At 40.4% G+C, this 20,054-nt stretch overlaps 3 protein-coding genes across 7 annotated transcripts in view; 1 reads left to right on the top strand and 2 right to left on the bottom strand.

The window, feature by feature from the left end:
- STRN (striatin) overlaps nucleotides 1-8,946 on the bottom strand; it is a 69,170-nt gene extending 60,224 nt beyond the window's left edge. For all 5 annotated transcript variants that reach the window (XM_041404223.1, XM_041404224.1, XM_041404225.1 and 2 more), the window contains exon 1: nucleotides 8,524-8,946. In XM_041404223.1, the coding sequence (XP_041260157.1) occupies nucleotides 8,524-8,829 (306 nt within the window). In that variant the 5' untranslated portion in view covers nucleotides 8,830-8,946. The remainder of the gene's footprint in view (nucleotides 1-8,523) is intronic.
- Nucleotides 8,947-9,061: 115 nt separating this feature from the next.
- Nucleotides 9,062-11,891, top strand: LOC121335769. Its single transcript, XM_041404228.1, has 2 exons — nucleotides 9,062-11,722; nucleotides 11,802-11,891. Exon 1 carries the CDS (start codon nucleotides 9,099-9,101, stop codon nucleotides 10,065-10,067), a length of 969 nt encoding a protein of 322 aa, XP_041260162.1. The 5' UTR covers nucleotides 9,062-9,098; the 3' UTR covers nucleotides 10,068-11,722; nucleotides 11,802-11,891.
- A 39-nt stretch (nucleotides 11,892-11,930) lies between these two features.
- The window catches only part of HEATR5B (HEAT repeat containing 5B), a 56,000-nt gene continuing 47,876 nt past the window's right edge, over nucleotides 11,931-20,054 (bottom strand). Inside the window, exons 33-36 of the mRNA XM_041404222.1 lie at nucleotides 19,661-19,885; nucleotides 17,583-17,734; nucleotides 14,457-14,670; nucleotides 11,931-12,879 (exon numbers count right to left, since the gene is read on the bottom strand). Of these exons, the coding sequence (XP_041260156.1) occupies nucleotides 12,575-12,879; nucleotides 14,457-14,670; nucleotides 17,583-17,734; nucleotides 19,661-19,885 (896 nt within the window). The 3' untranslated portion in view covers nucleotides 11,931-12,574. The remainder of the gene's footprint in view (nucleotides 12,880-14,456; nucleotides 14,671-17,582; nucleotides 17,735-19,660; nucleotides 19,886-20,054) is intronic.

Raw genomic sequence — 20,054 nt, 5'->3', positions numbered from 1 at the left:
TGTCGTACACATCCGGTCTATGTTACAGCACTGTAGCTACCTTAACTATTCCACTTCTCTCCTAAGAGGTTTTAAAAATAACAATCATTCTTATATTAAAAAAAATTTCAGAGACAACATTACTGTTCTACAAAATTCCCCAAAGGACTCTAATGTCATATTACTTTGAAGCAGACAAAAAGGTGATAAAATGTTTTAGGTAGCACTGGGCTAGAAACAACTCTTTCTGTAAATGTCGTTGACTTCCTAATACTGGCTTAGCAGGCATAACAACATAATTAAATAATGAAATCACATCTTAGTAAGTCCAGATTTCACCAATGTTTAAAAATTTACACTGAAAGTTTTAATTCCTTGAATCAGCAACCACAACAAGCATGTTTAAAGTATATTATATTTAGACATCTTTTTAGGCTTATACCTTGACACTACCTAAGAGCAGGAGATAATTCTCTTCTTTAACAGGAAATTTTAAAAAATAAACATACTATGACTGCTAAACAACTGGTGCACATTTAGTATCAACTTCTATCAATTACTGATTTTACAGCTATTTCAAGTTAAAAGGCAATTTATTTTTTTAAATTCGTAAGACTCAAAAATTATATAAAGCCTTTCTAGTCTTCTCTAAAATATCTATCATAATATTTTAAAGTAAATCTCACTTCAAATTTATGGGCATTTAAAGGTCAACAGACATCATATGACAAAGAGCTACTAAGACACACAATTCTCTACATAATGCTTCCATAATTCAACAACCAGGTCTTCAGAGGTTGAGAGAAAAGAGGACAAAAGGGTGGTGGGGGAAACTGCAGGGAAAGTATTGCAAAAAATATGCAGATAGCTAAAATAACTAAATACATTAAAAAGATGAATCAATCTGGAACAGTTGCGCTAACCGGTCTACCAAGATCTGCCAGAAGGATTCTGCAGGCTGCCAGGGCACTCAGTGTTTTAGATTATAGCCCAGCTCACTGAAGCACTACATGTTTAAGTATATTTGTAAATAAGTGTAGGCATGCCCCAGGGGTGAGAAGAAAAGACAGGGAAGGGGGAAGGGAAATATCAATGGTCTAGTACAACTAGGGAACAATTTTAAGAGGCACCATACTTCACATCACTACACACACCTACTCACACTCTGTGCCAAGAGAGGCTAGGAAGCTTTTGTAATTCCTGCAGCCACTTAAGATAACAAAACTGAAGTGGGGCCACAGGCTGAAACGACTGGCAGGCACCAAGACATATTTAACTTCACCCCACACAGAAGGTACTTCATCCCATTTATCCCTCACATGCTCTCACTGGATGATAGCACCTCATGAGACCAGGGCAGAGCACGATCTGCTACTGGTCTTATTTTTGTTGAACTTCTCAGAGATGCCCTAAAACTAGGATCAGAGATAAACCCAGAAAAACCATCCAAAAGAAATGAAAGATTTCATTTACAGTAAAAAAACTATGGATGAAAATGCCACTGACTTACGTTCTTTGTCTCTGTTTCTCAAACAGTGTTTTCAAAGAGAAAACACTGTTTGAAAAACAAATTCTGAAAGACTGAAAAACTCCCAAGAAATTATTCAGAATGTATTCACAATTTATACCTGGCAATAAGAGAATACTAACTTAGGCATCTTAAAAACAGGAAGACTTGTCTTTCTGCAGTTCGAAGTGTTCTACTACATAGATCTCTGTTCAGATATCCAGAGATTTTATTCTCTCTTCAGTGCTGCCTTTCAGTGTTCTAGCAATTTTAAGCATCAAAACAGTTGCCAAGCAATGTATAGTGAACTTATTTAATCATTCCTCATGAGCAAAAATTTTCTCACCAATCATTTCTGTGGTACACGTACTTAAGTGGTGAACATTAACTTTTTTTCAACCCAAGAGCACGTGCCATGTACGCTCATATAAGCACAAAAGATCACAGCTCTTAATTCTATTATGTAATTCTATAAGCAACACTGCAATGGCATGTCACAAAATAATCACATATTATGAGCTGGAGTCTAAACTGCAAATGCTCAAATTCCTTTCCACTTGCTGTACAAGAACAGCAGAAATGCAGCGACAGCAGTCAGCACCAGGACTGATAAACAGACTCATGGCCCACATTTAAACAGACAATGGGAGTTCACAGGCCGAATGAATCACTTGGGGTATGGCAAGACAAGGCACAAAAAATTCTGGAGGAGATTTTTAGATTTGGCTTCAGTAGGAGAAAGAGGAGTGAACCAGTTTTGACCACACAAGCATTTGCAGAGGCAATTGGCATACTCCAGCTCCTCACTCCTACATCCAGGATCAGCTACTCCTTGTATTCAAGCATAAGTGATTTTGTTCTTACCTCCTGTTTACAAGCTAGGATACGAATATCATGCATGCCATTTTTGCTCCAATGCTTTTGCAATCCTGCCCTATGTGACTGCACTAAAGGGAAACATATTCCTGGCTAAGAACAAAAAAATGCAGTCTTTCCTCACTGCAATCCTTAATTTAACTTCTTTATCACTGGGTTATTTTCAAAACCACTCAATAGTAGAGAGCATATAGCGAACTTTTTTCAAATAGGAAAAGAACACCTGAATGAGTTCATCTACAGGCCCACACAGAACAGGTCACTCAGATAAAATGAACTTTTGTTTTCACACTTCAGAGTATTTTTATTTCTAGTTTATTGTCTGCAAAGCTTGAATTCTGAGCACTCTGAAATTATTCCAAAGAACTCTTTCAGGTATCCAAGCATTTCTCAGCATCTAAAACATAAGGATCCCTCATCTACTTCAGTTCCTGCCACGTTTTAAGTAAGAAACGTAGAAATGACAAGGCTCACCAGCCTTGCTAAGCCAAATACGTGAGCGGGTTACCGACCAATACTGACTTTCTCAGAAAACTGTTTACTGATAACAGTTTTAGTTAAGGCTTGGTATTTGTACAGTCTTACTTCTTTTAGCACTAAATTAAGATGAACCAAAAGTCTTAGGCAATTCACGTGATCTTCCTTGGGGAATTTTACACAGACCATTCTAAAATTAGTAAATAAAGTTTCCGTGTCTATCTACTTAAACGTCAATAAAGGCTAAGTTATATTTGCAACTTGTTCAAACAGTGCCAAGTTACTTATCTCTGATGTAATTATACTGCCATAAGCCAAGAACCTCAAAAGAAAAAGAAGGGTTACATTTTGAGTAGGACAGAGATATCAATTTAATTAAAAGTGTGCACCAACAAAAGACACTTTCACCATATGGTAACCTGACACTGAAAACCAAAGTTTTCCACCTAGAACACAGTTATCTATTCCATTTTTGCTTGACCAAAAAAAAAACCAGAAAAATGCCTTTTTCTTTTTGCAAGTATAACTTTCCATGTAGAGGAGTCTGAAAGGTTTAAAGACCACTTGGAGACAATGTAACATTGTAAAACTCTCCTAGTTCTTACTACATCAATATTTACAGTGCCATTTTCCTAAAGGATTTAGGCTATTTAAGAAACACATTTTCATTACACTTAAACTAAATTACAGGTTTGACAGATATGAGAAGAACTGAAACATCTGATGCTAGGAAATGATCAGATCATTTATGAAAAAAAATCAAACTATAAAAACCAGGTACACACCTGCAAAAACATTGTCTCATCAGTTTGTACTTACATTCTACATCTACAAACTTATGAATTTCTGAAAATCACTGAACATTTGCTCTCATTGGTCCTCCTCACTTAAGTAAAAGAAGCTATGACAGCATATCAATGATTATATTGGAATTAACTGGCAAACATGCATATAAGTAGAGGAGAATACAGTTTGCTTCACATGAATCTGTCAAATATAAAGTTTGCAAAAGAAACCTTGTGAAAGAGAGGCTATTTGGTAGTCACCAAGGCCCATTTGGCAGCATTTTTCCCAAATAAATACACCTCAGTATTGTGACCACAGCTTGTTTTCTTCTGCCTTTCTTTTGATTTATCTGATATATATAAAACAATAAAGTTGAAATTATTGCTTTTCTGCAGTGGTGATGTATGTAACATTAATCACTGGTGATTCTTTTGTACTATCTGCTTTATGAGAAAAAATATTTCATAGAAGACTTTTACAGCACTTCTGCCAATTCATCTTTGACTGAGAAACTCAGAAATTTGACCTAAATCATCATACTTGAAAATCTTATACAAAACTTCTTCGAATTTTATTTATCTTCAATTTTATTGGTCAAACTGTATGTTTAGGACTTTTCTATTAACTTAATAACTGATTTCACCGACTCACTGCTCATTGCTTTTTTTCTGAATGTTTTCAGATTATCCAGCTATCAGAACAACTTCTAACTAGAAATTTAATCCAACAAGAGGACCGTTATCTAAAAGCCAACAAACTGTAAATATCAACAATTTCTGAATCAAGTAACAAATGTCCTAAACCACACTATAAATAGTCACAGCCATCTGTCTGATTTGCCCCTTCTCCTCATTGCTTAAACTTGTCTATCTCCAAGGACACAATCTTACCACGTAGCATGCCTGGTTTCATCGCCTGCCTCTTGCAGCAGAAAAGCAGCAGCAAGGGGCAAGATCCCCATCCGTGACCCCCCCCAGAGAGCTAACATTACTAAATCTGACTTCCATACCCGATCTCAAGTGCTTATCTATTACTTCCATCACATTCCTTCTATTACAGCTGTTTGCTATCATTTAACCACATTTTATCTCATTTCATTATCTCCTTCCCTATCATTTGGGTGGTGTTTTCTTGTTCTTTTGGCACTGTCTTACAAGGACTATTTTTAACAAAGCTGTAGAAACACAAGCACATTGTATCCACCCATTCTCCCTAATTTCCTTGCAAACCTTTTCAAAGGAAAGCTTACCCAGGAAAAATAATTTTCATGTAATGCTATCAGGTCCCACCACTCGCATGGAGTCTACTACTCCAAAGAAACAAGTTACTGGTTAGAGGAAATGAAAATTTCAGCAGTGATGAGGACAAAAGCTAGAAAATTCCTTTGCAGGACGGGGGGTTGTCCATAAACACAGTTACAGCACAGCAGTTTGTTGCAATTTAGACCATTTGTGAAATGCGGAGAAACGCCAGTATCTGCAAATCTGCACTTTTGCCAGAAAAATGTTTGTCAGAAGCAAAACTTTCCACAGCAACATATGCATCGCTTGCAAAGACAACATTTCTAGCCAAAACAAAAGCCACACGCACACCCACCCACCCACACACACCTTCCAAGCTCATCCAGCCTTGTTGCTTGCTGGGACAAGGAGGTGCATTGCAGCACTCGGCTCTGCGGGGTCCCAGCCCCCGGGGCAGAGTCCCCATTCTCCCCCAGGGGTGACAGAAGGCTAATTTAAAGGGAAATAACATCCGAAAAAGACAGTCACTTCCAACCAGTCAAAAGACCCATGGTTAGGGCAAGACACCAGTATGGGAGGCAGTTCACCCCAGCTTGCCTCAAGCAAAGGTATGGATTTCAGTGCCCTGCACATGCATTTGATCAAACCCTTTGCTATTTTCGGATGGGCTTGTCCAACACATAATGACAACTACGAAATGTCTCTGTGTCAGTCCGGAAAAATGCAGAACAAAAAAAACCTGAAGTTTAAAACTTGCAGAACAGGAAACCCCGTCTTGTCAACTCTCCCAAGCAGCTGCTAGAAGAGCCTAAGAAAAGGAAAATCACTAATTTCTGAAAAGATATGAAAATAGATTACAGTGCCATAAAGCACTGTTTGTGACTACTTAAATGAGGATTAATAACGTTAGTATTCATCCTAGCTAATTACTTCACAGGGCATCATGAAAGTCTATTCTCAGGATAATTTTTCAATCTGCAGATGTCAAAGTACTGTAAACAGAAAGCAAGCATTAAAAGTTAAATATGTAATCAGCAGATAAGCATCTAGGGGAACCCCATATTAATCTGTTTTCATTCTTATTTGATATACACAGCTTACTAATGATGCTTACATAGATATAAATACTGAAGTCCTCTTTTGCCTTGAATGAGGAAGATTATATAATAGAGGCAACAATAATTTCAAAAGGTTCAAGAAAAATAATTAGAAAATCAGAATAAACATGAGTGTTTGCCAGGGAAAGCAAAATACAGGCACTGAGAGGGAGAAAAACCTTGGAAAGGCAGTACTAGACCAGTAACTAAGCACAGATTAAACTGCCCGGCTTGCTAACTCACGTATGTTATGAGCTTGGGTGTGTGCCCCCTGAACAAGCACCACAGAACACAACAGGAAGGTATTCTACCTGACCATCACATTTAGTTCCACACAGTTAATTAGAAGGATAAGAAAAAGAGAAAATAAAAAGCCTAGAGAGGAAGAAAAGGAAGTCAGGAAATCACAATGGGACTAACTTACAAGGTGTTTTTTGGAGAGAGGGTACAGTGGAACTAACCAACAACTACAGAGCAGAAGCCAAGCACAGTAATACTGTGGCATAAGGTATCCCAAGTATTTCAATATTATGGCAGGTAAGGAACCAGAGATAAAAGAAGTCTACCTCTTAGAAACTAGATGAATTGCAGGAAAAAATTATGGGATACTAAGCCCACCACACTAAATAGGTCCTTTGCCCCACAGCTTCCCAAAAGTGGATGGATAATCTAGCACTGGAATTTGCATTGGATAAAAGTACAATGAGGAGCACTGCATTTTTATCTCAGGAGAGAGAAACTGTCCGACCTCAAATTTCCATTATTCTGTTAAACATTTCCAAATATACAGGACAACAATAGGCTTCAGAAGGAGCACAGAGCAGGTCTTTAATTAACACTGCTGATGCTTCAGGTGTACAATTTCTAAAAGCCAGCCTGTAGTTGCTGAACCCCTACCACAAACCTCTCACACGGATCCAAGAACATTCATCTGCAAATGGTCACAGCAGACGTTAACGCCTGATGTCTGTAGAGATAGCCAAGAATTTTGCACCTTCCTGAACATGACTCTGCAGCAGATAAATGCTGTTACAGCTCGTGGCAATGCCAGCCACAGCTAATTATAACTTTATTGAGATGTTTTGGCAAGAGTCAAAGGCATTCAAGCAAACAACTTGTGATGGGGTTATCTGCCACTGATAATACATGACTTCTGCAAATAGTCTAAATACTCCATTTCTTTCCTCCTCTCTCATCCGTAACACCAAGCTTTTGAGGGATACCTGGGGGAGGAGGAAGGATGTCATGCTGCTGAAGGATGTGATAAATATGCAAAGTGCTATTACTTTTAATAAACTGGCAAAATTTCCTAGGTCCTGTAAAACAGATTTTTTTTTCTCCAAAGCAATATTTGATATCTGAATCAGCTATGAATATATGTCAAGATATTTATGGGCCTCCACTGGATATATGACACATGAGGTTATTCCTATACATAGCTAAGCTACTGACTTTCTACACAGTATTAACTGCATGCAGTGAATAGAAATACGATTCAGCTACTAACCAATTTCTCACTGAATCGTGGAAGTTAAAATTAAAATTACTCTCTTGTTCTCATGACCACTTCCTTTAAATTCCTACAAGGGAACTCTCATTAAAGAATGTCACACCTACCACTCTTCTCAGAGTGGTTGTTTGATGTATGTAGAAAGTAGATTTAAAAGACAGAAAAACCAACACAATAACCAAGAAAACAAAGAAGTGGTTTGCATTACTAAACAGACTCGAGACTCTCTTGACAAAGATTGTACTTTCAAGGAAAGCCATAGAAAGAAGAGATGGACAGGAAGAAAGACACAAAGAAAGGAGACCAAAAAAAGAAACCCATAGACACTTTTCAGTCTCAAACATGGCCAAATGAAAACCAAACAGTGGGCTGCTAGCAACATGGCCAGCGTTGAGGCTTAACACAGGGATTTTCTTGTAAACAACACCAAAGAGGAACGAAGGTTGCATTATCGACTGTTATTGGAGTTAATGCAACGTGCCCATCACTGAAGTATCTGACAGCAATGGCTCTAGGCCAGCAGCTCACAAGTTCTTTCACCACAAGATCACTATCAGTCCTTTCATGCATTAATGAGCGTATCAACCCCATCGCTTTTCAAACGAAAACACTACCTAACGTGCCCCCAGTACCGACGGGGATCCAGCCGGTCCCGCGGGCCTGGCCCCTGCGCGGGCGGGGCGGCACCGAGGGCAACCGCGGCACAACGGGGGCGCGCAGCCCGCCGGGGGCTGCTTCACAGGGGTTACGAAACTGGTGACAAGCTGGGGCGGCCGACCCCGAGGGGCGCCCGGAAAACGCCGGGGAGGAGGCGAGAGCGGCACAGCGCGCAGGGCCCGCTCGCCGCCGGGCCGGCCGCCACGTCCCACCCCCCGCCCGGCCGCCCTCGGGGGCAGCGAAATAGCCCGGCCGGCCGCTCCCTCCCGGGGAAGACAAGCCGTGGCAGCGCCCAGGGCGGCCGCTCCCCTCCAACTGCGTAGACGGGGGACACGGAGGGGGAGCGGCCGCCGGAGCCGGGGGTGTGGGGGGGTAGAAGGTCGCGGGTGTTACCTGCAGCTCCGCCCGCTCCGCCTCCCACTCGGCGCGCTCCGCCTCGAAGCGGCCCCACTCGTGCTGCAGGAAATGCAGGATGCCCGGCACGCTGTATTGAGCCCGGGACGCCGAGAGCGGCGCGGCGGCTCCGGAGGCTGAGACTCCCCCTCCTCCGCCGCCTCCTCCCGCTGCCGCCGCCGCGGCCGCCGCTGCCGCCGCCTCGCCGGGCTCCAGCCCCGGCCCGCCCGCCGGCGGCGGCAGCAGGAGGGCGTTGTTATTGTTATTGTTGCTAAAGAAGACGCCGGGCCCCGCTTGCTCGTCCATGGCCGGGCCGGGTCCGCCTGGCTCGCCGCCGCCGCTCCCGCCGCGTCCCGGCAGCAGCAGCAGCAGCAGCAACAACCTGGGCGCGTCCCGCCCGCCGTCACCGCCTGACAGCCGCCCCCGCCCGCTGCTACGGTGGCCCGGCGGGTACAGCGCAGGGCAGCGATTCGCCCCGCCGCCTCGCGCGGCGTCCTGGGAATTGTAGTTCCGCTGGATGGCGGGGAGGATTCCTCGATCGCCGCCCTCTTCCCGCGCCGTCCATAATTCCAGGGATGGAGTTCGGACGGCTGAGCCTCAGCGCCGGGGCGTACGGTCCGGTCGGCTGGGCGGGCGCTGGCGGGAGGGGCAGGGCAGAGGCAGTCCCTGCAGCGGGAGCACAGGTTGATGGTCACCTCCATCTCCGAGCGGGCTTGAAAGGGCTTGGGCTCTCCCGCAGCCCACCCCAGGAACACGGGAAGGGCGGGGGTCCCGCAGCAGTTCCACATGCTCCGGTCGGGCCCTGCCCTGGCAGCTCCGGCTTTTCTGCTTCCTCCGAGTTCTCAGCAGCGCTCGGCCTCTCACTGCCAAAAGCTGGAAACCCTGCCCAAGGCTACAGGGGGCTCTTGGACATCGTTTGCCATGTTGGGAAGGAGAGCGACACACCATTTTTCAGGAATTGCCACGCTGCCTGTTCCGCGAGGAAAGGGAAAACAGGAGCCCGTGGGGCTGAGGGCGGAAGATGTCGGCAGCGCTGCCCGCTCCGCATGGCAGCCGGGCCGAAGCTGCGCTCCCTTTCCAGCCATGTGCGCCCCAGCAGCAGAGCCCTGCTCCGCCGGGCCGTGCCGGGGCCAGCCCCGTGTCGAACCGAGGTGCCGGGTGCCACCGAGGCGCTGCCGCGGGGCTGCCGAGGGCGCCGGCCGCGTGCGCCCTTCGCCGTGCCCCGGGAGCGCCGGGAGCGCCGCTGGCTGCTCCAGCAGCGGTTCCTGTTTCTTTGTGGCCGCTCCGAAACCACAGCCGCCTGCTTCGGAACCCTGCCCGCGGAGTTTGAGCTGCGGCCGGTGGGAAAGATCTCTCTGGGAAAGATCACTGAGGAAGCTTACTCAGAGCATCAGGAGAGCAGCGGGGAACGGGAGCGAAAACACGGGACAGAGAGCACGATCTGGGAGAGGAACCCGGGTAGCACAAGACTCAGCCAGAAAGGAAGGAAACAGCAGAGAAAGATGAAAGATGTGAAGGGGAAGCGGAGCAAACAGTTTCATTAAAAAGCACATTTAAAAGGCTATTGACAAAGATGAAAGGGACAGTGACAAACAACAGTAAGCACTAAGGCCATTTCAAGTCACTTCAGTTTTTTTAATCAAATGGAATTTGATGCCAAAATATTGTGCAAAACCACATGATTATAACTTTAATATCAGGAGCAAGCAGAGAAGCAAACGAGGACTAAACTGGGGAAGGATGTATACAAACAAGAGTTGTGCATGTTGTAGACAGTCACACAAAATACAAAGAAAAACTTCTCCCTTCTCTCTCCCTTTACATCTATCTATTGCCATTTTCTCTTGCTAACTTTTTTCTGTTGTTCTACTGACTTCTTAGTTATGCTTGATTGCTACACTACCCTCCCCACTTCCGAATTTTCAGACATCTTGTCAACTAGAGTCTAACCAAAACCTAAAAGTGCTGAGATAAAACTTATTGTAAAAACACGATTATAGACAAAATCTTTCTAAGAAGTCATTAATTCCTAGACTACCTGGTGGAGGGGTAGGAATCTAAAACTGGCTATAAACTTGTTCTCTGTTTTACTTGCAAAACATTTGTGTTGAATTTTGAACTGGAAGAGTCCTTAATACTTTCAAATGTTAAACTGGTTCAGAACCTCTAAGCAAAACAGATCTGTAATGCTAGAAAGACTTATTAGAAAAGCATGTATTTAAATTAATTTAATTCCCACTACCTATAGTAAGATGAAAAAACTAGTGAAGTTACTTTCCTTCTCATGTACAGCACATGAGTTTTTACTTCTGCATACATCTTTAGTCCTGCAGAACAATGGGACAAGAGTGGATTACCATCTTCACAAAAAAAAAATTGAGATTAGAGTACGCACCACTTGTCGTGTCCTCACTTCAGTGCTAAAACATTCACTGTGAAATAAAAGCATTTCTGATTTTATGTTAAATACTTTGCACACAGCCAACTTACCACAGGGCGAAAGAGCATTATCTTGACCATTTTGCATAGGTACTCAAAGGGATATCAGGTAAGGTCTCAGAGGAAAATAGAAAGCCTAGAGGCAAGTATCGATGCAAAAATAGTGATCTACAAATATTTTAAGTAGATATTAGTCATATTCAATTCTATTTACTATCCCTTTGTTATATTTGAAGTTGAAGCATCTGAAATATGCAGTTTTTACAGAGTATACAGAGAAACATCAGAGATGAAACTCAGCAGGCCTAGTGGAGACCTCTGGTTACGTTACTTCTCTCTATAAAGCAAAATGTATAGAAAGATCCCTATAAAAGCCCATAAATTCAACAGCTGTGTCAAAAAATTCATGTAAGTCAGTCTTATATACACAAGAAAATACATGGTTCCACACTTCTGGCAATAGGAAGGGTGATGCCTGGCAGCAGACAGACACTGGGAGTCCCTGGCTGTGCATGCAAGGTTAGCAGAGCACGTGAGCCCTGAGCCCCAAAATCTGCACATCAGACTCACTCAGAGGTGCGGGGAGCCACGTGCTTTTGAAAAAAGCCTGGCAGGGGAAGGAAAAACTGGAGGAGCCTGGCGCTCACTTGTGTTCTGCCCCCTGAGTCAGTACAGTGCAAAGTGCTCCAGTACCTCTGCTTGCAAACTTGATCAAGGACTACAGGTATGATGTAACCAGAAAATAAAATCCAGCAGGAAGGTTAAATACCTATGAGTCTGGACAAAGGGCAGAGCACTGACTCATCACATATTCAACCAGTTGCTGGCAGAACAGGAAGACTGCAAACACAGAGCACCTTACAAGGGCCAAGATCTACACCTACAAAAATGCAGATAAGAAGGCAGTTCTCTTTATAAACTCAGTTTCCAGTGCATTCTTTAAAATTTATATTCGAAGAGATAGGGGATTAGATTCTTTGCATCCTTTATTCATTTTCAAGCATGGAAACGGATTTGAAAGAGATATACACCACATAAATAAGGACAACTCATTAAGACAGCATGCTTGATCATTCACCTTAAGAAAGGCTGAAAATTTTCAATTATTTTGTTGTGGGGTTTTGGGGATTATTTCATGCAAGCTGAAGCAATCTACAAAGTCCCTTTCCCTATTGTTTTTTTAATAAAAGGAAAAAATTCACACTTGTACACTAGAAATTCCCCATGGTACAGGGTAAGTACTTCCTAACTGTTTTTCTTCTCTCCATCCCCACTGTGTTAGTGTGTTGGCACAATGGTGGGATAACAATCACCAGATTTCAAAAACCACTGGAGGGTTTGAGATAGCTTTTAAAAATAAATAAAACTATTTAGATACAGAATAATTTTTGGTGGATAATTTATAACAGAAATTCATAAATATGATCACAATTTCCTAAAAATCTATACAAATACAAGTAACACCACTTCCCTTGTAATGCATGGATTTCAAGTAATTACACAAAGCTCCATCAGACAGCCTTTCACATACAAATTACACAAAATTAGACATGTATGCAGGGATAATGTAATGCTTCTGACTACTTAATGATCCAAAAATAATAAAAGTAATTCAAAAAAAGCTAGTTTTCAGTTTAATTGTCGGGGTGGAATGTACTGTGGGTGGTGGTTGCCTAGCAGCTGCTTTTGCTTTGCTGGCCTGACTTGCTCGGACTGCAGTTTCTAGACGTGTTTTCAATTCAGGAGCAGCTCCCATTACTGTCTTGAAAGCATGTGGGTAAAGTGGACCAATGTGCATTAGATTCTGAAGTGCAAACTCGTGAAGATCCTTAGATGCTGTAGATGCAGAAGCAAAGGCATTTTCATTCAGTAAATACGAGATCAGAGTGGGAACGAGAAGGGCAAGCAACTGTACTCCTAAAAATGAAAGGAAAAAAAAATGTAATTACCATATCAGAGAAGGAAACAAAATTACCAGCTACTAACCAGGTAAGGAAGGGTAATATTGTTTTCAGAACGGACATTAGAAACTGCAATCAAAAAATTATCAAATTAAAACAACTGAAATGTAGATGGCTTCTTGTGCTTTGATCAGTCCAATCTCTCTTACCAGGACTGGATTTAAGATTTTTATTACTGTTCATTACAGTTATGTTGATCCTGATGCTTATTTTGAGATGCTTTTGCACCATCCAATTGCAGATCATTGATGAAAGATTTTAAGATGTAGAGTGCCTATCATATTAAAGGATTCCAAAACACTTTTCAGGCAGACAGAAATGTTATTCAATTGAATTTGAGTATCCATCTCCCCAGAGAGCATAAGTGAACAGATACCAGAATGCAAGTGTTCACAAAAAAGTCAGGGACAGTTCTCTGCTGTTATTTATGTGGTACTGGTCTGGGAGATCCTAATTCAAAAACTAGCAGGGCAGCTATACTTCAGCTAGCATGACCTAGTAAGGCCACAGCCCAAAATGGCAAAAGGATCAAGAGGGTTGACCTTGAGAACAAAAAACGCAGCTAAACTTAAGCAACAAGGCAAATTTTTGTACCTAGAAAGAATTTAAGTACACCTTTGAAATGTGTAACCTGGTAATTGTACATTTTAAGCTCAAAGAACTTAAAAATTAATGGTAACTCATTTATCTAAATTGTTTTAGATTACCAAAGTATTAATTATTTTTCGTTATAGGTTGTGACTAACTCATACTCATGGAGTGAATGTCTCCAGACAGCAAATCAGATGATCTCTTTCCTCATTTGTTTCAGTTACTCTCTCATTTTCATTTCATATGTTCCAGAAGCAGAATGAGGCTCAAGAAATTTTAAATTATATCAAAAAGGAGAAAATCCAACAAGGAGTGCATTGGGGGAAAAAAACCCACAAAAACCAACCAAAAAAAAAAAAAAACCTCAAAAAACCCCTACACAAAACCAATAGTAGTATTTTTACAAGGAACTTCTTCAGCATTTGAAGTCAAATGTCAAAGACAGTAAGTCTTCAGAATGCACATTGTTTCAGTTGAAGAATAACTAAGTCAAAGATAAACTATAAAGAATGTATTCTATTTAGTGAATCTTGCTTCATCTACAATCAATATACTCTGACCAGTATAGTTCAATTTCTTGGGCTCTTTAACTTGCTGTGGTAGAAGCAATCTGATAAGAGTCTACTAAAATAATTAAAGTTAACAATGAGGAAAAGTAAATTGAAACCGCATGAAATACAAGTTTCCAAACAGAGTAAAATATCACTCATTACTGCAGTTCATGTTTAAATTTTTTTCCTGCAATCACCAGAAATGCAAAAGTTACAGCATATTATGCTGTGCAAGTTCATGCATACAAAGGTTCTAGCACTGGAATTACAAAAGCATGCAGCACACACAGTCCATTTGTGACTATGCCATCAAGTTCCTAATTGCAACATTTCTAATGTTCAATATTCTATTTTAGCATTACTCATTTCTCTAGAAAACCTAAATACTTACTATTCTGCTCCTCACCAAGGGCAACCAATGTTTCAAGGACTTTAATTCCTTCCTGGACTGCTAAAAGCTCCAGATTGTTGTTTGGCCGGCTCCTTTCCACAGCTTTCAACTTCTCAACCATGATAGGGGCCAATGAATGAATATATGGAGTTGACAGGGCACGATTGGTGTGTTGGAACACAGAAAGCAGAAGCTGGTAACACTTGGCTTGAACCTAATCAAATTAAGATAAATACATTGTCTTCAAAGTTATTTGTTAACTCAGGGAACCTAATAAACTCTGTTATCTCTGATTAAATTAAAAAAAAAAAGACTACTAAATGGGAAGGAAACATACTAAGAGGAAAGGAGCAACACAGGCTGCTAATAAATCAGTATTAGCTCAGTGTTCAATAAAAGGAAGGACAATTAGAAAGAACATGCAGGTACTAAGTAGTAGTAACAATATAAACCCTGAGAAAATAAAGACATAGTTAATGTCAGTCACACTAGTTCACAGTGAACTGCATGTTTAGGTCTCAGAACTATCAGCTCTAATAGTAGTTTTATCTTCAAAATCGTGATATGCAATTCCAATTCCAGAAGGGTAACACTCCCATAAAAATGACTCAGAACAAAGTGATCTTATTGTTCTAATACAAGCCAAGGCTGTAGCCAAAAGTGTCAGGCCTTTCCATCCTTGTTTCTCACTCTCCATTTTGTGATGGTAGTAGCCTAGGACTATATGAGCTGATCACAGAATGCTCTCCTTGTCATCCTTCTATTTTATTTTTTGTCCTCTGTCCTCTCTGTGGAAAGCAGAGATTATTGAAGCCATGGTTTGGGAAAATAACCCACTGATGATCTTGTTCAGATGAATTTATGAATACATTTTTTGGGGCATACAAAGATCTTCCTCCAAAATCCACCACAAATAACCCAGCATTTTTGAAAAGATGAAGCCTCACAACAAATATGAGGATAAAACATTGCACACGTTTTCTAAATGCACTCAAGTCCAAACAGGATGAGTTACTGAGCACATGCTGAACAGAAATGTTCTAGAGGAAATACTACTGAACAAAATGATCTGTGAGGAGATCCAGGGATTAGTGAAAACACAGATATAGAAATAAAAATATTGAATAAAAATCATAGATTATAAAAACTACTCATAAGAAAATATGAGTTATGCAGCTCGTATTACTGTTAATTCAATAGAATACAGCTGCAGGTTTTCTATACAATTCAATATTTAAGGTCTGAAATAATAACACTTCTCATATCATTTGTATGCTTTGTAACAGAGCTCCACAGAAGAACGTTTTTCCTTAATGCCTTACTCACTATCATCTCTGACCTTTTCAACAAATTTTATGTCTATCTCTCCATACTGTTACAAATAATTCTCTTCCTTTTCTGTCTTTCTTTAAACTTCATTCCTTATTAGCTGTTAAAGATGATTAACCTTTGAAATAAGGAGTAAAAGTATTTTCTCAAATGCAGCCATATTTCAAAGGAGTTTTATGACTGCATCTGACAGCAGAATTTCATCCAAATGTTTTTCCTTTGATCTGTGTAATATAAAACTTTGGACCATTGTGCATTCACAGAAGTCTACAAAAACTCCTGAAAGGTAAAATCAGAGCTTCTTCAAAGCCTAAGAGTCACACTCTCATGTAGAACTTGCCCAACAGCGTTGAAACACTTGGATCTCTCAACTGAGTTATCTTGTTGGAACAAAAGGGAATTGAGCTCACCAGACTTCTGGTTATTACTATACATGATATTTGACCTTTTCATGTGGTAATAGTTTCAAAAATATTCCTGTATTTCTTTTAAGGCATCAGTAGTTTCTTTGGAAGAGTCTTCTCCTTAATCAGTTCAATGCACTTTGTACAATCATGATCATGCTTTTATTACAAATAGGTGTCTCGTTACTGACTGCAACAAGGACTATTTTACTTTTAAAAAGCCAGAACGAACACACAAGTATTACAGAGTATCTGCTCTGCACATTGGTGAGAAGAGAGTGGACACCATCTGGCTGCTCTCCAAACTTGCTGTGTGTGTTACAAAAATAGTGGTAAGTTCCAGCTGACGGGCAGCTTTCCAGCAGGGTAGTGGGCGACCATGTACTTCTCTCTCACTGTTCATGTGTTTATACAGAGCTCAGAGAGAGTGCGACATAAAAGTTTCACTTAATACAACTGACATTTCCATTCACACAATAAAATTCTAAGTAGCTTTCCATCCAGAGTCAGACGTCAAAATCAACTGAATTTTATGTTCATGCTGGAAAACACCTGCCCTGCTATGGAGAATTATCAGTCTAAACAGGATTTTATATGCCTCACTGTGACCCTATGCGTGTTTTTCTTCTCAGGAATCCCTGCAGTGTTTGCTTCTGGAAGCATCACAGATTTTTCTCCTTAACTCCCACCTGCAGATTTGTATACCCACTCAAACTGATACATACATGACTGGAAAACTTAAGCTCAACTACCCATACAGTGCATTAGCCTGCTTGAACCAAGTCAGTCTACAACTTCTTTAACTTTCCTCTTCAATGACAAAATAATTCAGAAGGCATTTCACAAAGGCAAGCCAAAGGGCAGAAGTGCAATTATGAAACAAATGAATCATGATATACAGATGTTCTGATGGTTCCCACAAAATTATATTTTTGCTCACAAACTGAGTTTTGTATGAACACGCAAAATAAGCAAAGGTTTTGCACAAACAAATATAAAATTGATCATAAATGTGGGCTGTAATTTTATCTGTGGAAAAAATGGTTTAGTTTGTATTATAAAAGATCAACACTAATGTAAAAATGTCACCCCTCTATGGCAACCCATCTTTTAATCTGATAAAAGCTCATATACCAGAGACTGGTTTTGCCTTTTAAAAAAAGCTGAAGTCAAGAACCTGGCACAAGGCCATGAACACTTTATCTAGAAGCACCAAGTTTTGTTATTTTGCTTATGATTTTCAATAATGCATTGTTGAAAATTCTAGTTATCCTGACAGCAGTACCTGTCCCTGAAGTAAAGGCATCACAAGACATTCAGGACATGTGTTAAATATATCACAATTAGTTTCTGCTGGCTGCATATCATTCACATTCCTATAACATGATCTTACCCAAGGATCAGAAGAATTCAATGCACTTCTAAATCTGTTCATACATCCATTTTGTAAAGACTGCACTCCAATTATTTCAGTGCTTGCTGACAAGAGGAAGAGAGTAATAGCTGTAAGTATGCTTACTTCATCAAGAATAGGTTTAGAGGCTTCTGAAAAACAAAAGCAAACATGCTGTTAGCTTATTCCAAAGAGGCTTTAGCATTTATTTATTAAATTCCAGTGAACACAGATAAAACTCACAAATAGGAAATACATGTACTTGAAATTATTTGCAACTGCACATGCATTTTTACAGTATTGTTGACTGTGACTGACAAAAATCTGAGCAACTCTAGTCTAACAGTTGTTTTAATAAAGTAAGTCAATCTTTCTGAAACTTAAGTATCAAGGAAAACATCACCACCCACACATTCTCGGACCAAGTCATGCTTTTTGTTTTCAGTGTGTAAACAAAAAGAAAAAATATATTTTTAGATCCTCTCCCCATTGAAGGTCTATTTCACTGTTTAAAATTATTATCTTCAGCTGATACAGCAGAGTAAGAAACAGATATCCAGCATGGCAACAACTTTTAATTAACATGAGGTTTCACAGAACAGAATAGTTGATCTGGCAGCCAACTGTCACCAACAGGAATAATCCTACTTTAACCTTTCCTGCTTTTCAAGTAGCCTGTATTTGCCATTGTCACAATTCTTTTTTTCTATGCATAAGCTCTGTCTTCACAGATCTCATTCATGAATTCACAACAGGAACAGAAATATGTATATATAAACTATTATAATATATATAAAAAGCACTGTTCTGCTGGTCTGGTTAGCCACATTGGTTCTGCTCTCCCCTGAGAGGCACAAAGAAACAGCATATATAAAGTCAGCAAAAAAGAAAAACAGCACGACTGCCCTTTACAGATGTCAGCCAGTCACTCAACTGGCTTAGCCGTAATGTGAAATCTCACTTAAAAAAACTATTCCCAGAATTTTAACTGACAATTTTTCTTACATCATTTAAATTATTTTAATTTACATTCTTTAAATTTTATTGAATGATGAGGTTTGAAATTGAATGCAGTGGGCCTTGCTTAGATTTTTGCATGTGTGATCTATCACACTTCACAGAAGATTAGAAAGGAAAATATACACTCTTGCAAGGAACCAAGAAAAATTTCTGATCCCTGCAAAAAGGTCTCCAGCCAGTGATGTCTCTGGAAAGAGGGCCTGTGAAATCTCAACAGTAACTAAAGGCTGGAAAACAAGAGCTGATGTGACAAATCAAATTAGAAGTTTGGCTTGGTTAAAATGAACCTATAGTGATCCTCTCCCTTTGGACATTTCAGAATCATTTGCAATTACCTCCTCATTCCCCATCTCTCACATGAGTAACTCCATTCAAGCCTCTCTTCACTCTCTACAAATGGCTCCTTGGCAATGCAATGGGATGTTTTTCTCTGACTACCACTATGCAAATGGCAAATCTTTGTGTCTCTCTTTTGCTAACTACGCAGCTAAGACTGTACATTTTTTCACTTTTTGAAGGGCAAGGCAAAGCATCTATGTGAACCATAAGTGGTCTGCAGTTCTCTAAAGAGACAGTAACCATTGTGCTGGTGAGTAACTGGGATTTTTTGGCCAGGATTTCTTTCTCACCAAAGAAAGCTTTTAACAGTGTTGTGAGTATCCTACTCCAGTATGAACCTTTCCACAATTATCTGTGGCTGTCTTCCCACTCATTCACTTTAACACTGACTGTCATTAAGACTAAATTACTTGTGCCAGCATAAAACCTGAGAGGCTGATGCCAGATGCATTGCAAAAGGGAAAACTTCCAACTGGAGGTTATGATCAACACTGTCAAAGAAGACAGACCAAAGACAAATCTGAGGTAAGAGCTCCTGAGATGTAACTACTTTGTTAAAGCCAACGTTGTGCTTTTCTTCAATAAAATTTGTTAAGCAACTGAGGAGTTTTCTTCATTCAGGTCTTACATGAAGTTACAGGCAGATACCATACTTGCATATTCATTAAGGAAAACTAATTTTTCTTGAATTTTAACTCCTGCACTAGGGAACCACTTACCAGGCTGAGAGTCTTCCAAGATAGATGCCAGAGTGCTGCGGATAAGACCTGTCCATTGCTTCTGAGTCTCATCAGTCTTGATTGTTGTAAGAGTAACAATCGTTTTTATCCCTTGAAGAGCTGCAGTGACTGGAGGTGGGACCTGATTTTCTGCTGACTTTACTGCTGTTTCCTTCAATACCCTTGTTATCAGAAATAAGATCGTGGGTAAGATTGTCATACACCCTAAAAAAAAAAAAATGGAAAAAAAAGATAAAACAGAATTTTTGAAGTGTAGTAGATAACCTCTTTGTCTTTCCCAATATGGATGCATATGGTTAAGACAAAGGAGATGAGATAATCTGCAATTCAGGTAACAAGTGATATGGGTCCTTCAACATTTTATCACCAAATT

This window comes from Onychostruthus taczanowskii, unplaced genomic scaffold, assembly GCF_017590055.1.
Source record: "Onychostruthus taczanowskii isolate IOZ18803 unplaced genomic scaffold, ASM1759005v1 scaffold21, whole genome shotgun sequence".
Classification (NCBI taxonomy): domain Eukaryota; kingdom Metazoa; phylum Chordata; class Aves; order Passeriformes; family Passeridae; genus Onychostruthus; species Onychostruthus taczanowskii.
This window is presented reverse-complemented; position numbering and strand designations above follow the sequence as displayed.

Coding starts and splice junctions, on each gene's coding strand:
- LOC121335769 (XM_041404228.1), top strand. CDS start 9,099: ATGGAGTTCGGACGGCTGAGCCTCAGCGCCGGGGCGTACGGTCCGGTC.